Below are 25118 nucleotides of genomic sequence, written 5' to 3' on the forward strand. Positions count from 1 at the left end.
TCTTCATCTAGTTCTCCATTGAGAAATGTTGTCTTAACATCTATTTGGTAAAGTTTCAAATCTAGTTGAGTAACAATAGCTAAAATGAGGCAAATAGAGGCAGACCTCACCACAGGGGAGGATGTCTTTTCATAGTCTACACCCAATTGTTGAGTGTATCCTTTTGCCATAAGGCGTGCCTTATATTTGTCAATTGAACCATCCGCCCTGCGTTTGATTTTTAAAACCCACTTGTCTCCAATGGTTTTACGCCCAGGCAGAAGGTCAACTAACTCCCAAACAGTATTTTTGTCCATAAAGCTCATCTTTTCCTCCATTGTAGTTATCCAATTTTCTTTGGCCGTTGAAGACAACGCTTCTTTGTAAGAAGAAGGTTCGTCTTCCTCTGAAAATATGCAAATGTAGGCCTTCTCATCAACCTCAAAATGACGTTTGGGAATGTAGCCTATCTTGCTTCTTCAAATTGTGCGACCTTGAATTTCAAAGGGTACGCTCTCATCATTGGGTGTATTCTCTTGAGTGTTTATGGATACATTACTCCCACTAGGTTGTGTACTCCCACTCGCATCAAGTCCTCCTAGATCATATTCAGCAACCATTGGATTGGAAATTAATTCCCCTCATTCGCTTGAAGATGTTACGATTTTTTCATCTTTCTCCAACTCATGGAGATCAAGGTTTTTGACAGTATCACCAAGTTTTGGGAAGTTATTCTCTATGAATTCCACATCAAGTAAATTAATCTCGGTTCTCCCTCCATCTGGATGTTCACCGTACATTACATAACCTTTCGAGTTTTCACAATATCTTATCAAGATATGTTTATTTGCTTTAGGACCCAACTTTCCAAACTTATGTGATTGATTATGAACAAATCAAGCACAATCCCAAGGATGCAAATTACCCAGATTGGGTTTTACATCATTCCAAAGTTCGTATAGGGTTGAGGAAACCATCTTTGAACACACACGGTTAAGTATATACGTTGCAATCAATAATGCATCATCCTAGAAGATATGGGGAGATTTGCTTACGCCATCATAGACCTGACCATGTCTAATAAAGTTCTATTTCTCCTTTAAGCAACACCATTTTGTTGTAGTGTAAGGAACATAAAGTTGTCTGTGTACCCCCTTACTTTCACAAAAACCTTAAATTGATCAGACAAATACTCGTGTCCACGATCAGTGCGAAGAGCTTTTACAGTCTTTCCTTTTTTATTCTCAACCTCACCTACGAAGCATTTGAAACAATCTAAAGTTTCATAGCGATGAGCGATCAAGTACCCAAAACCATATCGCGTGTAATCGTCAATCAAAGTTAGAAATTAAGAGGTGTCATGACAGGCCTTCACACTTATTAGTCTACAGATGTCAGAGTGGATTAACTCTAACAATTGACTAGCTCGAACAGCCTTTCCAAAAGGCTTTCTAACTACTTTGCCAGCTAAACAAGGCTCACATACAGGGAAATTGACATTAGTGAGTGACCCCAACATGCCTTCTCTGACTAACCATGTCATTCTATCTTTTCCTATATGCCTTAGTCTAGCATGCCATGTTTCAAAATTAACATGTTTAATAACAGTTACTAAAGAAGTAGAAGAACAAGAATCAATCAAATCCAAGCAAACAAAATCATTCTTTATTGAACCAAATCCAATTTCAACTTGATCCAAATAGATCACAAGTCTAGACGGGCTTAAGTAAAAACAATATCCTTCATATAAAAGTGTAGTAACTAAAAGTAAATCAAATTGCATTCCAGGGGCGTCCAAGACATCATGCAGAAGTAGTTGACACCCAGTGCTTAGTTGAAGTCAATACGAACCAACTCCCAAAGCTTTTGTATGACTTCCTTCACCCACGTACACCCAGTGTGACTTTGCTAGAAAGCGTTGATAAATTTTGAACCCCTTTTTATCTCACGTCACATGCTTGGTTGCTCATGTGCCTACAATCCAATTGTCGGACGGACGTGTGAGCAACATGTATATGCGATCATACATAAACAATGACAGATTTAGGGTTCGGGATTACCTTTTTATTAGGTTCAGTGCAATTACGAGTGAAGTGTCCTTCTTTTTACAGTTAAAGCACATTGACTTGGATTCGTCTTTCTTGCCACGTTTACCTCTGTGGGCCTTGATCTTATTAGAATTAGGAGCAAGCTTTGCATCATTTTTCTCAGACTTGGTCGTACCCTTTCCTTTGAACTGGTTACCCTTTTTGAACCCACCTTGAGTCAAAAGGGCAGTATTCTAGGTCGCCACTTAGCGCTCACCTTCCAGTTCAACATGACGCAATATACCATTAAAGTTCTTAATCTGATCATTATGCGTCATGATCTGTTTAAAGGCATCCCATGAGTCTAAGAGGGACCTAATCACATCTTGGACTTGCTATTCATTGGTGAGGATACTCCAGCAACTTTCAAATCTCGTATCATGTTGGACATCTCCCTAAGATGTTCAGATACAGAGTGCTTAGGATCTATCTTGTAAACCTCAAACTTTAACACTAGACTTCTCAGCCTAGTAATTGAGGTTTCACCAAAAGCAAATTTCAGGTGGTCCCACATCTCCTTGGCAGTCAAGTACCCTTCATACTCACCAATAAGATCATCATGCATGCTGCTTAACATAGTTAAGCGCGCACTTCGATCTTTCTTGAACCAAGATTCATAAGACCTTACTCTAGCCGTATACTGAGCCGCAGTGGTTCCATCTCTCTCAAGATCAGGCTCATCCACCGAAGCCTCTAAAGGCTCCAAGAGCTCTTGTTCATTGTGAACATATTGGATCTTCCTGTGCCAAATATCATAGTTGGTTCCAACCAGCTTTTCTCCCATGGTCAAATCAGCAACAACATTTTTGGCAACCATTTCTTTTTACAAGGGTGAAATAATTTTGACATTACTAATTACACATCTTACATTTATTTATTTCAAAAACTCATTAGAAAATATTTCACTTTTTCTCCTAGATTGAAATTAAAAAATCCGCTAAGTCACTCGTAATTACCATTCAATTCTTAAAAAATCCGCTAAGTCACTCGTAATTACCATTCAATTCTAAGAGTCAAGATCATATTTTCTAATTATTTTCGAAATAAATCTCATTTAAACATTATTATGTTTTAAGCTTATTCATTTTTCATGCAACATCCAATTGAGTGCACAACGATTAGGGTGTTTAGACAATGGGCTCGACATGTGGGCCTCCGTAAGTGCGGCCAAGTCAAATACGTGAGGGGTGGGAGTGCAAAGCTTTTAAAAACCGAACCTCTTTGACGCCCAAAGTGTCTCCCTAAAGATTTTTTCTAGACATCACATCAAACAAGAGGTGACCATTAGTGAACCCTAGTTTAATTTCATTATTTTTTATTAATTAGGTAATCCTTTTTTTTATTTTTAAATATTCTCCTAGAGAATATTCCTTTCTAATTTAAAATGCTTAATCAACATGAGCAAATTTGATCAACATTATCTCTTTTTTTATTTTCCTAAAATCTTGGCATGTGTTGGATTTTTTTAAAGGATAATTAAGAATGTTTCCTAAATATTAGTAAATTAAAAACGTCTCTAATACCAAACCTAAATATACACTTACGTAGGTCAATGAACCACAATGATTCACTCGCCAGCTGTGTCCCATAAACACGGCCCACGAGCCGCCCAAAGCGGTGGTGCAAAATTAATTAATTTTTTTAATAATCAATTTAATATTGCGCAAACCCATTCGCCGTGGGTGGCGCATGACACACAAGCAACAACTTCTCGCTGTCCGATGCCATTCTTTTGACATCCATTAAATTGAACTCCCTAAGATGAATCCAACGGTGTAGCTAACATCCACGAAAGCTTAGCATTGTACTCGTACTTGCTTAGGCCGAGAGTGGAAGAGATGAACCACTGTTCATTATCTTCCAAAAAATCTAGAATTTCCAGATTTTCACTCTTGTGAGGCCTGTTTATAGAGGCCATAACTTAGCGAATATGCATCCGTTTTATGCATATTTTATGTCGTTAGAAGGATCAGATTACCATCTACAATTAAGTCTTCTTTGGTGAATTTTAAAAACACTCTAACTGCATGAAAAAAGGGTTGCAAAAACCTTGAAAAAATTCATTTTTCATGCTATTACGAAACTAGTGTTTCGATTATCTCTCTAACCACTTGGTTTTTCTTTACCAAATTTTAAACATAGTCTTATGAATGTAAACAACATAACCCAAGCATTAAAACCCAGAAAAAATAAGCATGGCAAAAACGAAAATTTTAAAGACAAGCATTCATGGCATATTCATATATATCTCATGATTTCAAGGTTTTCGTACATGGCATATTCATATATATATATATATATCTCATGCTTTTATGCAAGGAGTGTGTGAGTGGTTTTGATACCACTGTTGGAAGACTATAAATGAATTTGAAGGACGTGTGTACCTTTTATGTGGAAGCTTGAATCTCAACACGCTCCTACAAACACGAACAACTGCTCTGATCCTTCGTGCACATCTAGAACCTCGCAGGTCGTCCGGTTGGCTGTCGTATGTTGAGTTGCCCATTGGTTTTCCCCTCCCAAGACCTAGAGCCGAAAGTGATAGCTCTAAAGACCTAACTAGAATATTTGAACTCTGGAATAGCTTGTGTTTCTTATATTTTCTCTCTTCCCCAAAACCTCCTTAGATAGTGGTTGGGAAGAGTGTACAAAGACTGAAAAGCCCATGAAAATCCCAAGTATATTCTAATATGAATATCTCTTGATTTTCATCTAATTATCACATAGATAATTAGGAGGTTAATGTCCTCATGTGGGTGAAATATCCTTTGATATTTGTTTATCCCATAAGATAAATCTTACACTCCTGATGATTTATTTTAAGCCCCTTATATGTAATATTATTACTTGATGTTTTAAGTTGTATACAGTTACAATACCTGTGAATATGTCAGGGAATATGAATGATGAGTGATGCTGCGGTCTGACTGAATTAATAACGCTCATCTGGATGACTTGAATACAGATGAAAGAGTTAAAAGTTTGTTGACAGCAACGTATCAGTGATGCTTCTAACGTTTTATCCCCTTTTTCGCAAGTATTTTCCTTTTTTTTTTTTGCAAGTATTTCCAGCCGAAAAGCCCCAAAGTAAGTATTTCCAGTTCCCTTGTTTGTCAAACTATACGGTGCGGCGGTGCCTTTGAAATGTTTTCTTGTTTGTTATAACAAAATATAAATGAAAACCGATATCACCACAAAGTCCAATCCAACTTCATCTTCTAACCACAGCAACCCTCCCCCAACTCCACCGCACCGTTTCTGGAGCAAAACTCACCCTTCTATCTTCCCCTACCCCTCTCTCTCCCTTTCATGCTCTCTGTTCTAATTTCAGTTCAAAGAAAATGCAATTATGAAATCTCTTCTAATTCCAATAAAATACATCATTTAAAAATTAAATCTTAATTGAATACACCTGAATTTTTATGAACTTTTATAAACTCTTTTAATTTTTTATTGAATACCTCTTTTACTTTCAAAAATTCATTTAAAATCATAGTAAATTTTAAAATTCTTCTGCCCACCTGAAATTAGGGCTAGGTTTATCTTGTTTGGGCATGAAAAAAAAGAAAAATATTATTCACACACCTACTTTTACCTCTCATAGATTTTTATTAATTTTGTCCAATTCATTCGATTCTAGGGTTGGAAATTCATGTGTGGATAAAAAATGAAAATAAGTGTGTGAAGCACTACCAAAAAAAAAAAAAAGGAACTTTAACGAAAAGCTCCAGGTACTATTCAATTTAACGAAAAACCACATTTTTACACTAAAAAGTCAATCATGGTACTATTCATTTTACCCTTTCTTTTGTCATTTTCGTTAAAACTCAAACTTTTCAAACGTTTTTCATTAGTTTTTTCTAAAAAAATATGCTTGGTCATGACTTTATATAAATGGGTAAATTACAAAAAACGACCTCAATTATTGGGACATTAACAATTTCATACCTCGTCTTTAAAAAGTTTCAATGTCATACTTTATCTTCGAATTTTGTTGCAATGTCATATCTTCCGTCAGTTGTCTGTCATTTCCTTTGTTAAATGCTGACATGGCATGAGGTGGGGTCCACTTTTTATTAAAAAATTAATAAAATATTATTAAAAACTAAAAAAATATTAATTAAATATTAAAAATTAAAATTATAAAAAAAAAAAACTAAACCCAACCCCCCGACCCTTTCATCATCTTCCCCATCTGTCCCCTCAACCACCCCCCCCGGGGGGCGTCATCTTCCCCATCCATTGTCCCTCCCTTCACCTATCATCCACCTCCTATGTGCACCCACTTCCCATCTTCCCCCCCCCCCCCAACCCGAGCCCAACCTGCAACCCAGTAAAAAAAAAAAAAAAAAAAAAAAAAAAAACCCATCTTCATCCCCCCTTTCCCTGCAACCCAGATCCTGTCTTCTCCAATGGGTGTGGATTTAAGGAGTATAGTGTATAAAGGAGGGAAGAGGGTGGGTTGGCTTTATTTTTTTTTCTTCTTTTTTTTTTTCCTCTTCTTCTTCTGGGTTGCAGGTTGGGTGGGTGAGGGGGGGGACGAACTGGGTTTGCGTTCTTTTTTTTTTTTTTTTTTCCTTTCTCTTCTTCTGGGTTGCAACTTGGGTTTTTTGTTTTTTTTTCTTTCTTTCTTTTTGGGGTACAAAGGGTGGGTAGGGGTGGGGTGGGGGGGGGGGGGGGGACGATGAATGGGAAAGAGATATGAAGAAGGGGGAGAGACCGATAGAGAAGGGAGACGGGTGGAAGGGAAGAAGGTGGGTGGGCCCCACCTTCTTTTTATAAAAATGTTTATATAATTATATTTTAGTTTTTTAATATAAAGTGTGCCACGTCACAAGCCATGTCAGCATTTAATAGATAAATTAACAGACAATTGACGGAAGGTATGACATTGCAACAAAATTCGAAGATAAGATATGACATTGAAACTTTTTAAAAACGAGGTATGAAACTATTAATGACCCAATAGTTGAGGTAGTTTTATGTAATTTACCCTATATAAATTCATGATCGAAGAAAAGGTATCAATGTATATGAATAATAATTCTTCTAAAGGAGGAAAGTCTTCATTTTTCACTCACGTTTTATTATTTTACTATATAAACATAACAATTAAATACATTAGTTCTCTTTATCATCTAAGAGCCCGTTTGGATGTGTTTTTAAAATGACTTAAAGTGCTTTTAGAGAAAATATTTTTGGGTTTCAAAAGCATTTAAAGTGTTTTCTGCAAGAAGCACCAGTTATGTGCTTCTTCCAAGAAACACTTTAAGTGCTTTTTCAGGATTTAATTGCATCTTTACTAATGATTGGTTCTAAAAACATGTTCACCAAAAGCGCTTTCAGTCATTTCAAAAACACATCTAAACAAATTCTAAATATCATTTTCACGATTTAGACATTCAATCGAGAATTTGAGAGACTTTAATGGATTTATAAATCCATGGATTTTTATGTAGTTCAATTGATTTTTAGAGATTCCATATAAAATTTTGATCCAATTCCTTAGAAATGTCATAGGGAGAGGCGAAATTTATGGATGCTTAAAATACACTACAAAATCTCTCCAATTCCCTCTAATTCCTCAACTTTCTCAAACTCTTTAAAATAAATTTCTAATTGAATACACCTAGAATGTTATAAATGACACACCCCAACCAAAGTCAAGGTGTGAGTCAAGGTGTGCTGGCCGTCACGTGAGAGTGACGTAGCCAAGAGTGCAAAAGAAGTAATTAAAAATGTGAACGAATTAAAACCAAAACTAAAACTTAAACTAAAAATAAGTGAGTATGCGGAAGTGGTCAAACCCAAGATACAAACATTCAGAGCATAGGCAATTTAAAGGTGCAGTCGAACTAAGTACCAAATACACAACCAGAGAGAAGAACCCTACATAATTTAGTGGAATGTCAAAATCCGTCGGGTAATCCTCTTGTGCCACACAGAGCAACAGCTAACTAGTACCTGGAAAGGCGAAAAACAGAAGGGTGAGTGGGCAAAAACAAAGCTTTAGACATCACATTTATCTTTTCTGAAAGTAATAACCCCTCACTGTAAAATACGTACAATTTCCTGTAAATAATACTACGTAAGCATGAAAATCAATGCACAAATCAGAGAAAACAAAAGCACGCCATGCCACAATTTCTCAATAATAATAAATGCAAGTCAGGTGTGAATCAATCTAAACTATCATGTCAGTCGGAGTCACCTAATGTGACCTGTATTACTGGACCTATTACTCATCAGTCTATGCTTGCACATGAGTCAAACTCACCTAGTGCGACCTCTACGATAAGGCTGGGTGTAAGTATTTACACTCTAGTGCTATGATCACGTGAAGGCTAGCGATAAATCGCAGGTCATCTACAAGTCGGAGTCACCCAATATGACTTGTACAACAGGGCTGGCACCAAACTTGGATTCAAGGCGACTATGCGGTACGGAGGTGAACATCACGTGAAGGACTGGCCTTAGCCAGGGACGAGAACACTAACAACTGAATGCAACAATGATGAGCTCTAAATGAATATATGCATACCAATATAATGTAACCATTTCAATCACGTAACAAATCACCTAACTTACCTGCGCCTTCCATAGGATCATGCGGCATAATCACAAACTCATAACAATGCAACATTCAAAATATAACATATTTAAATCATGGCATGCTATGCACAAATCAATTTAAAACAACTACTTTTAATTAATTAAAACAGCACATAAACCAAAATCTAGGATAAACTTCTCATAGTTTGCTCAAATGGAAGGTTTGAATATACAAAAATGATCTACTCGAAGTCACAAACCCGCACATGAAAACCACTCGCCGGCCGAAGGCCGAACGAGCCCTCACGTGTAGTCGAACCCATGGCTACACGCAGGCATGGGCATGGCATGTGCCGACCAAACCCTAATGGACGTGTGAACACGAAAGTTTCTTTGAAACAAGAAATCAGAATAACGTGTACAAAATAATATTTTTGTGTTTATGATTTTGGGGTTACGATCTCTCTCAAATTTGGTCCTCTGATTCAATCTTCGTAGGGTGTAGGTTTGTGGATGAGTTGTTGATCCAAAGGGTTGTCGGGGCTTGATCTAAGGATGAACAGTTGATGAACGGATCTTCAAGGGGCGTTGGGCTTGATCTTGAAGAATGGGTGTATGGATTTCTTCAAGGGGCTTTTGGGCTTGATCTTCAAGGTTGATGGATGAGCAGATCTTCAAGGGCTTTTGGGCTTAGTCTTGAAGAACGATTGGATGTGTGGATTTGTTTGTGCTGTTGATCCAAGGGGCCGTTGGGGCTTGATCTTAGGATGAACGATGAACACTTTCTTCAAGGGCCGTCGGGGCTTGATCTTGAATAATGGTTGTGTGGATTTCTTCAAGGGCTTTTGGGCTTGATCTTGAAGGTTGATGGATGAACGGATCTTTAAGGGCTTTTTGGGCTTAATCTTGAAGAACGATTGGATGTGTGGATTTGTTGAGGTTGTTGATCCAAAGGGCCGTTGGGGGCTTATGCTTAGGATGAACGGATGAACACTTTCTTCAAGGGCCGTCGGGGCTTGATCTTGAAAGAGGATTTAACGAAGAACGAAGAGAGCTTTCTTGATCCTTTGGAATTCTTGGGAATTTGGATGGTTGGAAGCTTTGGAGTAGAGAAATGTATTTGTGAATTCCTTGATGCTTGATACCTTGATGGAGAAGCCTATTTATAGGCTTTGAGAATGAATCACCACCACAAAATATTTTTTTCCTTTCCAAGCACCATTGCCTAATTTTCCCACTTAATGCAAAATTGAAATTGAAGTGGTGTAACTTATGGCCTAATTTCCCACTTAATACCATTTTAAACTTGAAGTGGTCTAACTTATGGCCTAATTTCCCACTTAATGCAATATTGAAATTGAAGTGGTGTAACTTATGGCCTAACTTATGGCCTAATTTCCCACTTAATGCAATATTGAAATTGAAGTGGTGTAACTTATGGCCTAATTTCCCACTTAATACCATTTTAAACTTGAAGTGGTCTAACTTATGGCCTAATTTCCCACTTAACACCATTTTAAACTTGAAATGTGTATGCTTTGTCATTGCCCAAATGAGAAAAACTTGCTTTGATCCGTAATGGATTGAAGTGTGCTTGCCTTGTCATTGCCCAACATGAGAAGAAAAACTTGTTTTGATCCTCAATGGATTGAAATGTACTTGCCTTGTCATTGCCCAAAATGAGAAGAAAAACTTGTTTAATCCTTCAAGGGTATTTCTTCCTATTTTGTTGAGTCACACGCCATGTGTACAATTTGTACAACACGTGGCGTATGCCATGTATGCCTTGACACGTCAAAACTTTAATGCATTGGTGAACATTTGTTTTACTGAAATTTCGATGTCTACAGGACGTTAGGGATATTCCGTTAAATAGTAATGGTGTTGACAGAATATTCGCCTTCTTCTCCGGTAAGCTTCACCATCCACCTCTGCCTCCGTCTGGTTCACCGGTTTCTGGAAAATCTCTCCAGATTCTGGGAAAATTTTTAAACCTTTATATCTAGCTCATTTCTCAACCAAAATCCATGAAATTCATACGAATTTAAAGCTTATGACAAAGAGAACAACATTGTACCTCTTGGGGATCCAAAAATAACCGGAAAATGGCCTGAAAATCCCTCAAAAGATTTGGCCAAAACTAAAACTTCTCAAACTCGCATGATCCGACATCGACTCCTTCCCAAACTTAGTCTAGGGTCCCTATGGAGTTGAATAGAATCTTCCCCATGTCCTAAAACCTTATAATCTCGCTAGGATCGTGTTGGAGCAAAGGGCATCGAGTCGAAGCTTCCGAGCTAACGAGTCAAAACTCGTCCGTTCGACAATCATATGGTACGATTGGGTTCGTGAGGTCAAGATGAAAACAATGATGGTCTTTGCAGGTTCAATCTATGATGATTTGGTGTGTGTTCAAAGGTGAGGGTGTCTCGGGTGTGAGAAGAAAGAAGAAGAAGGTTCGAGAAGGGGAGAGAGAGTACTTGATTGGGCAAAGAAAAGAGAGATATAATCTGATTGGGCTAGGGAAAATTAGGAGCTAAAATAATTGGTGGATAAGGATAGGTACGGGTCAAACCTTCAAAAGAAAAGAGACAACAAAATTTCATAAAAATGTAATCTAACATACACTATCCAAAACTGTGTTTCCGACATTAATTAATTAATGCACCCATGAAATAATTCTACCCGTTTGCACACTTTAATTTTAAAAAAATACCAAACACATTAAAAAGAATATAATAATTAATTTACAAGTGCGAAAAATGTGAAAAAATACACAAACGTTCGTGATCGTGTCCTCTACGCTTTGAGGATGAGTACATCGTCGTTTGAATTTTTAAAACCATACAAACCCTCATGAATAGTATTTTTAAGGGAGTTCAAAATAAACCAATATCATTTCCCTTGGTGATTGATGAAAGTTAAAGTGTTTTATTGTCAAAAACGTGCAAGGTTTCCTCAACCTTGAAACGCAACTCCTTTCATTTTGCATATCTTTGAACATTTGATATTTTGTAGTAATGTACTAATGTTTTTTCTGTAGACTCTTATTTTGGGGTATGTAATACTTAAAAGAAAATTGTTGTTTTTATGTTTTGAAGTGATATTTATGTGACAATGTGATATACATATACAAATTTAGTATTATGTTTTCAATTTTTTTGGGGTCAAATTATGTTTTTCATTTTCATTATTTATTGATTTAAAATATATTTTCCTTAACGGGTAACAAGTCGAGTCATATTACCTACTAATATTAACAGGTCAATTTCAGGTCGGGTCCTATTACCCGTTTACTTTAAAGGGTGTTACACGATAATAACTGTTAAGATTTCAGGTATATCACGAAAACGATACGAACATGAAAAACACGACACGAATGACAGGTCTGGGAACTAGGTAGACTAGGCGGATTTAAGTATATTTATTATATAACGTATAAATAAGTGCATGTTTACACTTAAAGAATACAAAATGCATTGGGGTAAATAAGTTACAAAATAAAATGACATATAGATTATAAAATATTACAACATAATGAAAATATGGGTAACAAACACATAAGTGAGAGTCGAGGCCTCGGTGGGTCTGTACGGGTGTTTGGACCCAATTTCACACTATCGGCCGGAGTAATCGAGACCGTTGAATAACAAAGTAGTTGAAATAATTTTCAATTATTATCAGGAAATAATGTTGTGATTTTAATCGTGATATTATCTCTTAATAATATATTAAATTATTTAAACCTAATATTTGTCAAAATCCCCATTGATTTGAACATATGGGATATTGGGATACGCACGCCAATGAAGCAAGCAAGGATGGGATTATGCATGCATACAACTACAAATGGATGATTGTATGTGTGACTTAATGCAACGGGGTGATAGGCTTGGTGATGTGACAAGCCTAGGTGTTGTTTTTGTTTTTTTGAAAAGTCATGGATAATCATAAAGAACCCTAAGATTTTGTCAGATGGGTTTCGATAGAGAATGGTCTCTTAAAGTGATCAAGTTGTGTTGCAGATAAAATGCAATTTAGTATGCATGCACGGTTGCACCTGGACTAACATGGTGGAAAAAGAGAAGTTTCAGTTGGAATAGGATGCTTTCATTTGGTGAGGTCACGTATGTGGAAATATATATTTATTTTTTTCAAGGGAAATTAGAAGATAGCCTTTATCATATCTTAGAGATATTTGACAGCCAAGATGATTAGACACCAATTCTGAAGTGATGTTCGACAAAGTTTGAGTTGCAAAGGGACTCTACAGGATTATCTAGCCGTGCCAAGCAAGTACGTCAGTCCTATAAATATAGATGCAATGGCAACGGAAAAGGGACCTCCAATTCAACACACAATTGCCCTGCGCAAACCTCTCAAACATCTTGAGATTTTTTTTTATTTTCTTTTTCTGCCGACACATCTTTAGTTTGGATAACCAGCACTGTGAAGGCAACCATCAAACATCTTCAGTTTGGATAAACAGCACTGTTGCCGTAGAATCAGCCGATTAAAGAACACCTTCAGTTTAGATAAACAGCACTACGTCGAGGCCGACTGGTTACCTATCCAAGTCTCGGTCAAGAAGGGTTTTCGAATCCTTATTGGCAGAGGTCATCTTATTAGCCTTCTCGGCGAAGTAAGGTGTTACAAGTTACAACATTCGGCACAATGAACGTCGAGTGATTTTATGATTGGATATTCATAAGTGAGTTTCAGAGTTCGGCATTTTGGCGGCCGAACCACATTTACCATCAAGACATACATCTCCTTTGAGTACTTGTGTCCATATAGTCTGGTGTCGATTCGACGTGCTTATACTCTTACGAATATAATCATTGTGACTGAATCTAGCGCCGACGATTTGTGAACTTTGCAGAACTAGCAGCCTTGTCTTTAGGCTCGAGAATCCAAAGGCCGACACTTGTTCTTTCCTTGGCCGTAATTACAAGATCAAGAAGTTAGCATCGAGCTCAACGCAACATCAACAAATTTTACTCCTCGGCCGAGCTCGGCCGACGAGTTGGCACGCCCCGCATACAACTGAAGAACGTAGTTAGCTCATTAGTTACAAAGCCTGTGCGCCACGTAGGCTTTGTAATTTTTAGGGTTAACATTTTGGCATGCCTGGTAGGACACAGTGCTAAAACTGCGAAGTTCACATGATAGATCAAGATGTCAATCCGACTCCATTTAGCTGATTGCACGAGCTTCTTGTGCAAATGAAAAGAAATAGTGAGGAGGGTAAAAAATGCCTTGAGCAAAATAGAAAACGCCTTGAGAAGGATAAAAAATCATGGGAGGCGATAAAAGTTCTTCGTGGCGTGAGAACTAGGAAAAAATCATTCATTTAGATGTTGAAAATATAAGCTCATGTTACCCTACAAGAGCAATGGGTAAATGAAGACAGGTCTCAATTTAATGCCTGGCTAGATGAAGAACGTTTTCCTTATGTTTCTGATTACAGATCAATTCATTTGAAAAATGGTTAGGTCCAAAAGCCGGGGGGCAATTTTTCACTCCAGCCACAATCAAAATTCGGCCTCAGGAAATTGTCGAGATGGCCGAAGAAGAACCTAGGCCACCTGTTTTTCGGTCAAGACTAAAATTGTGGGCCTAGGAGAAAAAGTTCAAGTTTCTGAGCCACAAATCAACTTAGAAAATGATTCATCAGAGTGCTCCAATGACGAACAGGGCCAAGACATGGTTTTAGATGCCCAAACCATGACAGTCGATATGGTTATTGGCAATAAAACTGATATAGAGCAATCCCGTTCGGCTCAGTTGTTCGAGTTAAAAGCTGAAATTGGCGAAATTATTATGCCTGGGGGGCATAATAATTGTCCAACACTTTCGGCAGACGAAAATGAAAAATATTTCACCAAGCCAAAAATATTTGGTGAAAATTCTTTATTCGGCTTAGAGCGAAATCAATTTGAGAATTTTGATATTAAAAGATCTCGGCTTGGAATAACGTTGGCCTCCTCCACTTTATAGTTCGGCCACTTTTGTTTTCTTTTGCTAAAAAAAAAAAAAAAAAAAAAAAAAAAAAAGGGAAGGATGAATAAATTATTTTCTTAACCATTTGGCCTTTCAGGTCAATGCCAAGAAAATAGGGGGGCAGACACTGCTATTTACTATGTGCATTGTGCTTTCAATGGTGCCATGCAAATGAAAATCTGGCATACATGAGCTTTTGTCGAAGTCGGTGTAAATTGAATTTGGTGGTCTGCAGGCAGTAAGAGGGCCAAAAATGTGTGGGATTTCCTGCTAAGCAATTTGTCTAGAAATAGCGGAGTGCAACAACTAAGGATAAAATCCTCGATCATTACTCGACCTCCCAATTTTTTGACTAGTCCTGATTACCAAGTCAGCAGTTCTTGTACTCGGCCATAACTTTCCTCGACCTCAGCCCAAATGAATTTTCTCGACCTGAAAGGCCAAGCTGCCAAGATTATTACTTCTTTGATCATAGCTTTGGTCATCAAGTCGCTATGGCAACTTTCTCACAAATGCAGCTTTTCTGCCATCATAGATGGGCTGCTGAAGACAAATGGTACCCATCAAATGTTAATAAATAAAATGCATGCATGTATGCATATTCATGAAAGGGACAAGGGGATTGATGGTTGTAGACTTTGTTAATAAAGTGGTTTTCCCATTTTCTTTTCACCAAAAGAAAAAGAAAGTGGGGGATTGGAGGGCTATCAAAAAATAAAAATAAAATATATATAAGAGTCGACCATAAGGTTTTGTAGTGGAAGGTGGGTTGTCAAATCCAAGAGTCAGGATATTTAATAAGCTTCGGCCTTCAATCAGTATATATATACATAGGCAGGCCAAGTTGCCAAGAAAAATTCTTCTTGACCTCGGTCTAGTTTTTCTCGGCCTCAGCCTGTCTTACACTCAACCCCAATTTCTCTCTACCCCTTCCCAAATTCTTCTCGACCTTCTGGCAAAGTTGTTGAGCCTGGTATAGAGTTGTGGGAGTCGAAGAAGGTCGCAGCATTGGCAGAACATACATGTTATTGTTGAGGAACAAAGTTTCTTTTTCGGCAGTCCGACGGGATTTTGTTGGTTATGAACAATTAATTTCCTTAACCATTCGACTTACGAGCCGAAGCTCAAGGAAATTGGGGGGCAATGTTTGGACCCAATTTTACACTATCGGCCGGAGTAATCGAGACTGTTGAATGACAAAGTGGTTGAAATAATTTTCAATTATTATCAGGAAATAATGTTGTGATTTTAATCATGATATTATCTCTTAATAATATATTAAATTATTTAAACCTAATATTTATCTAAATCCCCATTGATTTGAACATATGGGATATTGGGATACGCATGGCAATGAAGCAGGCGAGGATGGGATTATGCATGCATACAACTACAAATGGATGATTGTATGTGTGAGTTAATGCAACAGGGTGATAGGCCTGGTGATGTGACAAGCCCAGGTGTTGTTTTTGTTTTTTTGAAAAGTCATGGATAATCATAAAGGACCCTGAGATTTTGTCAGATGGGTTTTGATAGAGAATGTTCTCTTAAAGTGATTAGGTTGTGTTGCAGATAAAATGCAATTTAGTATGCATGCACGGTTGCACCTGGACTAACATGGTGGAAAAAGAGAAGTTTCAGTTGGAATATGATGCTTTGATTTGGTGAGGTCATGTATGCATAAATATATGTTTATTTTTTTTTTCAAGGGAAATTAGGAGATAGCCTTTATCATATCTTAGAGATATTTGACAGCCAAGATGATTAGACACCAATTATGAAGTGATGTTCAACAGAGTTTGAGTTGCAAAGGGACTCTACAGGATTATCTAGCTGTGCCAAGCAAGTACGTTAGTCCCATAAATACAGATGCAATGGTAACGGAAAAGGGATATCCAATTCAACACACAATTGCCCTGTGCAAACCTCTCAAACATCTTGAGATCTTTTTTATTTTCTTTTTTCACAAACACATCTTCAATTTGGATAAACAGCACTGTGAAGGCAACCGGCGAACATCTTCAGTTTGGATAAACAGCATTGTTGTTGTAGAATCAGCCGACCAAGGAGCACCTTCAGTTTGGATAAACAGCATTGCGTCGAGGCCGACTAGTTACCTATCCAAGTCTCAGTCGAGAAGGGTTTCCGAATCATTATTGGTAGAGGTCATCTTATTAGCCTTCTCAGCGAAATAAGGTGTTACAAGTTACAACATTCGGCACAATGAACGCCAAGTGATTTTATGATTTGATATTCACAAGTGAGTTTCAGAGTTCGACATTCTGACAGCCGAACCACATTTACCATCAAGACATACATTTCCTTTGAGTACTTGTGTCCATATAGTCTGGTGCCGATTCGACGTGCTTATACTCTTACGAATATAATCACTGTGACTGAATCCGGCACCGACGATTCGTGAACTTCACAGAACTAGTAGCCTTGTCTTCGGGCTCGAGAATCCAAAGGCCGAGACTTGTTCCTTCCTTGGCCGCAATTGCAAGATCAAGAAGTCAGCAACGCGCTCAACGCAATGTCAACAAATTTTACTCCTAGGCCGAGCTCGGCCGACAAGTTGGCACGCCCCGCATACAACTGAAGGATGTAGTGAGCTCATTAGTTACTCGACTTTTGTGCCACGTAGACTTTGTAATTTTTAGGGTCAACAACAGGATAGACGGGTGCCTAAGCGGTCTAGGTGCCCTTTTTAAATTTTAAACGTTTAAAGATTAATCGAAACAGTAGGTAGACCTAGAAGACACTAGCGGAAATTTTTAAAACAGTGTCTATATGTAATAGTACAAACTATTTAAACTCAATAAAGAGTTGCCTTTATAAAAGGCATGCGGCATGTTTATCATCATGGGGCAGCGTAAAATATAAAACTGCAATAGCATCAACACTCCTTATTATATACAAAAATTGTCGAAGGGAAAATCCAATAGACTAGGCAATATACAACATCGATGTAAGCCTGAGTAAAATGGAATAGGATTCTCTCCCCTTCTATTATCATCCCTTTTCTTCCCCTCTTCTCACATTGCTTTTTATCTTATTATTTCTATAACAAAAAATCAATATAAGATGTTAACATGATTTAATCATGACCGTTCAAATAGGAGGAGAGAAAAGGGGAAAGAGATTAGAAGAAGAGAGAGTCCTCCTCCTGGTAAAATATCTTCTCGAAAGAATTTACGTGAAAAAGAAAAGAGCACACAATACATGCTCTAGATCAAATATTAGGAAATATACATGAACACGCATTATGTATGTAAAATGAGTCCAACACAGAGGTCATACTAATAGACGCTGCATTATGAACAATTCGTTAGAAACTTAAAAAATAAAATTTTAATGTATTATGATATTTGTGTGCTGCATCGTGTTTCTAACCGACTGAAAAAACTTTCCTTGTGCAACATTTATGTTACCGTTCAGACTGGCATCGGCCATGCAACTAAAACAACACTGAAATACATATACAGTTTGATAGCGCGCCCAAAAAAGGGAACGGATCTCCTTCTGAGCTTAGGAGGCTAAGGTTAGCCTTCTGAGCAAATCACATGAATTATTGGATTTTGATCCAATAGTTACAATTATTATAACTTTTAGATGGATCCCTTGTTTGTAGCTGTTTGATTAAAATCCAACGGTCCGTGTGATTTGCTCAGGAGGCTTAGCCTCCTAAGCTCAGAAGGGGATCCGTTCCCTCCAAAAACACCATGAAAAGAAAAAACAAAAATGGAAGCACTACTTTTTGAGAGCATGCTGGGAAAGTTTATTTTTGCCAAATATTTCAGGTGGCTTTGTTTGCGTACGGTATTTGTGCTGCTGCTTTTCTCAAAGCCACAGCTCGTTTCTTGCACTTGCCATTATCAAAACCCCACCAGGATTCCATGGTTCTCTTCCCTTCAAACTAGAAACTGGGTGAGTAATCTTTCATCTTCTACTGATTGAAAATTTCTTTCTTTGTTCTTCATTTACTTCATAATTTGCAATTATTTTGGTGTAATATATAATAATAGATTCTCGTTCTCTTAGTCACCCGATAACCAAGAATTTCATAGTCACCCAATCTTGAATATGCAGAGTTCAGATTAAACATTAAAAGCATGTTCATTTATTCTTCTCCTTTGATACCAAAATCAACTAGTAAGTGACCATTCATTTCTCGGTTACCAAATAATCAAGAGAACATCTATCAATATTAATAATAAATAATCCATAAATCTGTAAGAACACCAAATTTTCAGCAAAGTTGTGTATTAATTGTAGGTAGCTTGGGGTTGATGAGAAAGAAGATGAGCAGCTCTTCTATTACTCGATTGAATCCGAAAGGAACCCAAGGGATGATCCTCTTTTGCTCTTGCTTACTGGTGGTCCTACTTGCTCTGGTCTATGCGAACTTGTGTTTGAGATAGGTGCTAAACCCAATAACAATATGCAACTACGTACACAAATATACAGCCATATATATGAATAATATACTAAAGGTTTGGATCGTTGCAATATATTACAAATTAGGCCCTAGAATATGCATATGAAAATGCATGTTAAAATGTGTTAAAAAACGTATGTCTCCTTATTCTAATTCATATATATCCTAATTTATTTGTATCCTTGATTTTTTTTTTTTTTTCCTGCTTTATTCGGTCCAAATGTCACAAATAAATAAATAAGAGAGTGTGTACATAGGTAGGGAGAAAGAGGGAGAATGAATAATTTCCCTTTTATGATATGACCCTTTTTTATTTTTCTTGAGTACACATACAGTACATCACAAGACAGTCACACTAGTTTTGTGCCAATGCTTTCAATTAATGTGAAACTCTGACCTACGTACTAGTTTCGTGTTAAGATTGTGAATCTCAACAACACATACATCACAAGACAGTCGCGACGTTGTGAATATGAACAACACACATCCCACTTAGGAGCAACAACCTATGTAGTGTGGCGTTTAGACTGAGAGTTTGACAAAAGAACGTTTATTATATAGCACAAAATTTAGCAACAATTATCATTGTAAGTTTCCTTTGAGTTAGCAACAGTTACATTTTGTATAATAAACCGTCTCTTTTCAAAGCTTTGGTGCTTACCAGCTTCTAATTCCTTCACAATGCAATGCCTTCTGATTTTGTGAGTTTTTTTTTAATTGTTTTTTTGGTTAAGGCCCTATAAAGTTTAACATGGTTGAGTACAATGGTAGCTTACCAACTTTTGCGTTCAATCCGTACTCATGGACAAAGGTATGTAAGATCATATGTTGTAAACGACTGTATGTTAATTGTCTCTATTAATCCTTGGGTTGCTGCTGCTGCTACAATTTCCTAATGTTGTTCTCGACGTAATCCTGATGTATTGATTAGGTTTCCAGCATTCTATTTGTTGATGCCCCTATTGGCACTGGGTTCTCGTATTCAAGGAGCACCCAAGGATCCAGTGATATATTGTTTGTTGATCATATGTATAGCTTCCTCACAAAGGTAATTGACGCAACAACAATTGCATCGATATGATATGCAAACACAAGCACCCGGACTTATATATGCACATTAAGATCTGTGTTTCGTCAACTTGATTCACATTGTGTCTATCGTCATTTTCTTATACATCATGCAGTGGTTAATCTGTCACCCTGAATTCATTTCAATTCCATTCTACATTGGCGGTGACTCGTTCTGTGGCATGATTATTCCAGTTCTAGCTGAAGTAATATAAGAGGGTAATGGTGCACTTTCAACCTTATTCAAATGATATAATATAACTCATGTAATTGAATGTAGTCCATGTACTTATAACGTATTACCTAGCTTGCTGCAGGTATTGAAGCCAGAAGGATGGCAGCAATTAATTTCAAAGTATTTGTTCAAGCTAGGACCAACTTTTAACTTTTATTTCAGGCAATCGAAATTCATAACTCCGGAGGCCTATCAATTATAGAAAATTTTCCAGGGTTATCTACTCGGCAACCCGTTGACAGATACAAATAGTGATGATAATGCACGAGTCACATACGCCCATCGCCAGGCACTTATACCTGATGAACTCTACAAGGTGGTTAAACCAATCTCTTCACTAGCTATATTCTCAAATACATCATCCAAGAATGCATCTACACTAGTTTCCATCTGCCGTTTTAGCACACACTATGTTTGCAATATGAACATCTAAATGACAGCATGCATTTCTCAGTCGGAAAAAAAGAATTGTAGTGCACAATAGTACAGAGGAATCAACCAAGGCAATAAACAATGTGCAAAGGATCTCCAGGTTTTCACAATGGTGGGAAAATACATAAACATATTATATGTACGTATATATTCTTTTTCCTATTCAAATTCAAGCGAATTCCGGGCCATTTTGTTTGCCTTTGCAGTTGACTGGAAAAATAAATCATGAATGCATCTTGGAGCCTCAGTGCAGACCAATCTCTGGTGCATATAGTAAGATGGCTGACCACCAAAAAGCTCTCCTGGAAAGGTCAGAAGAGTCGCATATTAAATTCAACTCGATGCAAACGAGCCTTAATCCAAAGTTTCAAGGACTTGGTTTTCCTAAATTTGGGTGCAGGGTAAATTCCCATCTTCTATACAACCACTAGTAGCTCCAATGACCAGGCTGCTTCAGAAATATGATGGCCTTCTCCTTTTAGTCGCAGTTTTACGAGAATTTGCTGCTCCATGTTTGGGCAAATGATGTTAACGTTCAAAAGGCGCTTCGCGTTCACAAAGTAAGTGAATAAACTCACCAACCGCAAAATAATCTGATGTAACAAAAACTGATGGCATTTCATATAATTACTTTTGGGAGTGCACCAGAGGAGTTACTGGATGAGACGCAATAGCAGCAGCTTGCCATACAGAAAATATTTCCAGAATGTCGTTAGTTATCATCTATCGCTCAACAACCGAGGGTATCGAGCTCTAATTTACAGGTTTTGTTACTTGTTCCTTCTCATGTAGTGAACGTCCTCTGACAGTTTAATTTCCCTGTATGGTATATATATACTAAGGCCTAATTGCCCGATCGGTGTGTTTATGCAGTGGTGATCATGACATGACTGTACCCTACCTCGGAACCCTAGGGTAGATTAGGTCTCTGAACCTTACCATCGTGGATCACTTGAGACCGTGGCTGGTTTGATGGTGAAGTTGCAGGGTAGGTTTTCAGTATTGACTACGTGTCAAGTATGGTTTAATTACAACAAAGCTTCACACTTCGTGGAGGTACGAAATTGCGAGTTGAATTCTCACTTACTGTCAGTGATGGATCTAAAGAGGGACCTAGGAGGTCCCAGGACCCTTCGAAGAACCTAAATCGTGCTTTGAAACTTTTTGGGTACCCCTCGTACTCGAAGATGACGGGCAATGCAGCTGCAGCAACAATGTCTTCATGGAGAACACAACCGCGCGAAGAAGAAAATTTTTTTTTCTGTGTTATGTCTTGGCCCATAAAGCTCGTTTAGGCCAATTGTTTGGGTTTGTTTGTGGGCCTAATATTTTGTTGTTTGTTTGTGGGCCTAATATCTTGCTTAGGTTTTTGATGAGATGGTTGTCGTGTTGTTTGTTTTTTTGTTTTCAGGACCCACTTTTTCTTTGTGTTACGTTTTTGGGTCTTTATTTTGTAATGTTTCTTGGTAACTAATGAATTTTATATTTGTATCATAAAAAAATGAAAATAAAAACCCCAAACCCCTATCACGTCCCCCCGCAGTCCCACCCCATCCCTTCCTCGACTTGATATTATATTCTCCTTTAAAAAAAAAAAACTTGATATTTATATTTATTTTATGCATTCTGATAATGATTTTTCTTAGTTAAGAGGGATTAACAATCTTGCTAAAAAAATGGTGGAAGAAAGGTTGCAGCAAATATTTGCTTATTCAATGGGCTTTGGTTTTACCGGGTTGCAACTGCTTCAATGGAGATAACATTTTTTGCTATGAATATCATTGAGGGTCTAATTCGCAACAAAATAGGATATCAATAGTTGTGTGGAGAGGACATTTTTCACTAAATTTTTTTTTTTATCTTTATTATTGGGACCCTCCAAGTCTAAAATCTTCGATCTGCCACTGCTTACTGTGCTATATGTTATATTGTTTGCTGCCTACAGATACTCAACTGAATATTCAAACCACTTTATGTTTGCCACTGTTAAGGGAGGAGGACACATAGCTCCAGAATATAAGCTTAAGGAGTGCTTTGTCATGTTCAAAAGGTAGATCTCCCAAAAAGCACTTTGAATGTTGGGAATGTTAAAATATGTTCTCCCCAGGAAGTACACTACTACGAAACCATTTATTAGGGTCGCTATGGTAACCAACAAGAAACATATATTACTATCGGATATTAAGCAAAATCCGACATAAAATGGATCCAATGGGGGATATAATAAGCGACAGAATTGCTTACGTCAGGAAATAAATTTTCTGACAGAAAATACTTTAAAACCAACAGAAATTGTGTCGGATATAACGAACAAAGAATGCATTAATAATGAATAACTAAGAGCATTCTCTGTCGGATAAAACCAACAGAAAATACTCTAAAACCGACAGAACTTGTGTCGGATATAACCAACAAAGAATTTACTAATAATGAATAAATAAGAGCATTCTCTGTTGGATAAAACTGATAGAAAATATATTAATAATAAAAAAAATGTAAACCACTTTCTGAATTATTTCTTTCCCTTTCAAGTTGGCCTCCTCTGCATTCACTGCATTTTCCAGCTTTGAGATGTGCAACGTTCCACTAAGGTACACCATATTCTTCAATTCTTCAAGTTTGTTTCCTATTTTGTAGCTAACCTGAATATATATATATATATATATATATATATATATAGATATAGATATATAGTTAGACAGAAGTTTGACCCCCCAACAACAAGAAAAGGATTGGAAAGACAGATAAATATATTTGAAAAAGAAAAGAAAAGACAAACCGGAAATTTGTGCAAGTTGTGCAGACTGGTTAGACACCCCATGCTTCGTGGCAACATCAAGGTTTTGAACCAGAAAATTTCATCTAGCTCCAAATGTCTTAGGTTGACAAGATTTTTCAAGTTCTTGGGTAAATTGAAAATCCAAGGACAACGCAAAAGTTTCAGTGTCTCCAAATTGAAGAGGTTGTATACCGAATTAGGTTGTTCCTTATTAATAACAAAAAAAAAAGAAAAAAAAAAAAAAAAAAAAAAAAAGCATTAGTGATGCGTATTTTGCAAAAACAAAACCTACATAAAAGATCTAAACAAAGACCAATTTTCAATTTATGCATAATATTTGATAAGGTATCTCAAGTCAAGATTCAAAATACAAACTCGATTTAATAACATAATCAAAATTTAAAACACAAACTGAACGTAATACAAATAATTTAAAACGTACTGGATTCGGAATGTTGCTTCTCGAATTGTTCATCCATGGTGATTGAAGCGAGAAGGAGAAGGGGAGAAGAGAAGGAGAAGGAAATGAGGAGAGGAGAAAAGGGGGACGGAAGGGGGAAGGGAGAAGGCACCGGCACAATGAAGAGATAGAGGGGTTTTATTTTGGAAAATTTTCATTACTGTCGGTTAAAACCGACAGAAACATTTTTTAAAATAAAGATAATTGTGCAATGAAAATGCCATCACACAAACTAAATATTGTCTAATCAATACTTGAAAAACATAAATAAAAATTTAGCACAAATTACTTTTCCAACTTCAAAATTTAGGCAAATTTAACGGAGATATGCATTCTACGAAACTAGTTTCAATGATCTAACCACCAAACTTGTTTGTAGATACTACAAGATCGCATACGTAAAAAATCACAAAAAAAAAAAAAAAAAAAAAATTCAGAGATTAGGTAATAGAACAAAAGTTTTCGACGGTTATAAACGAAAAATCACAATTTAATGGTTATTTTAGCTCCGGTTTTGATGATTTTGTTACAACTACACTCTTCGACCCTATAAGAATGCAATGAACGAATTTGATTTTCAATTTAAAATATTTACAGTAGTGGATACCACAAAATCTTAACCTTATAAGAATGCAATGAATCAATTTGATCTTCAATTTAAAATATTTAAACTAGTGGATACCACAAAATCTGATTTTATACTTAATAAAAGTATAACATTAACTCTTAAGTGTTTATCTAATCTACCGTTTTGATACGATACACATTCTACAAAACTTTTTTCAATGATCTAACCATCAAACTTATTTGTACACACTTTGAGATCGCATACGTAAAAAATTACAAAAAACAAACATTCAAAGATTAGGTAACAGAAGAAAAGTTTTCGACGGTTATAAAAGAAAAATCACAATTTAATAGTTATTTTAGCTCTGATTTTGATGATTTTTTTACAGCTACACTCCTCGACCCTATAAGAATGCATTGAACAAATTCGATCTTCAATTTAAAATATTTACACTATTTTATACTTGATGGGGAAGTATAACATTAACTCTAAGTGTTTGTTTAATCTACTGTTTTGA

General features: G+C 36.8%; 1 protein-coding gene and 1 pseudogene across 1 annotated transcript; one reads left to right on the forward strand and one right to left on the reverse strand.

Annotated features, from left to right (window-relative positions):
- Positions 1-2385: 2385 nt before the first annotated feature.
- LOC148690684 (uncharacterized) lies at positions 2386-2883 on the reverse strand. The gene has a single exon (XM_088684984.1). The coding sequence runs from the start codon at positions 2881-2883 to the stop codon at positions 2386-2388; it is 498 nt and encodes a 165-aa protein (XP_088541110.1).
- Positions 2884-18362: 15479 nt separating this feature from the next.
- On the forward strand, positions 18363-22869 carry LOC137723487 (serine carboxypeptidase-like 7; annotated as a pseudogene).
- Positions 22870-25118: the final 2249 nt, after the last annotated feature.

Source organism: Pyrus communis, chromosome 15 (genome assembly GCF_041283825.1).
Source record: "Pyrus communis isolate YQ-2024b chromosome 15, ASM4128382v1, whole genome shotgun sequence".
Classification (NCBI taxonomy): Eukaryota; Viridiplantae; Streptophyta; class Magnoliopsida; order Rosales; family Rosaceae; genus Pyrus; species Pyrus communis.

What these genes read in the sequence shown, in the direction of transcription:
- LOC148690684 (XM_088684984.1), bottom strand. Translation starts at nt 2,883, where the DNA reads ATGGTTGCCAAAAATGTTGTTGCTGATTTGACCATGGGAGAAAAGCTG.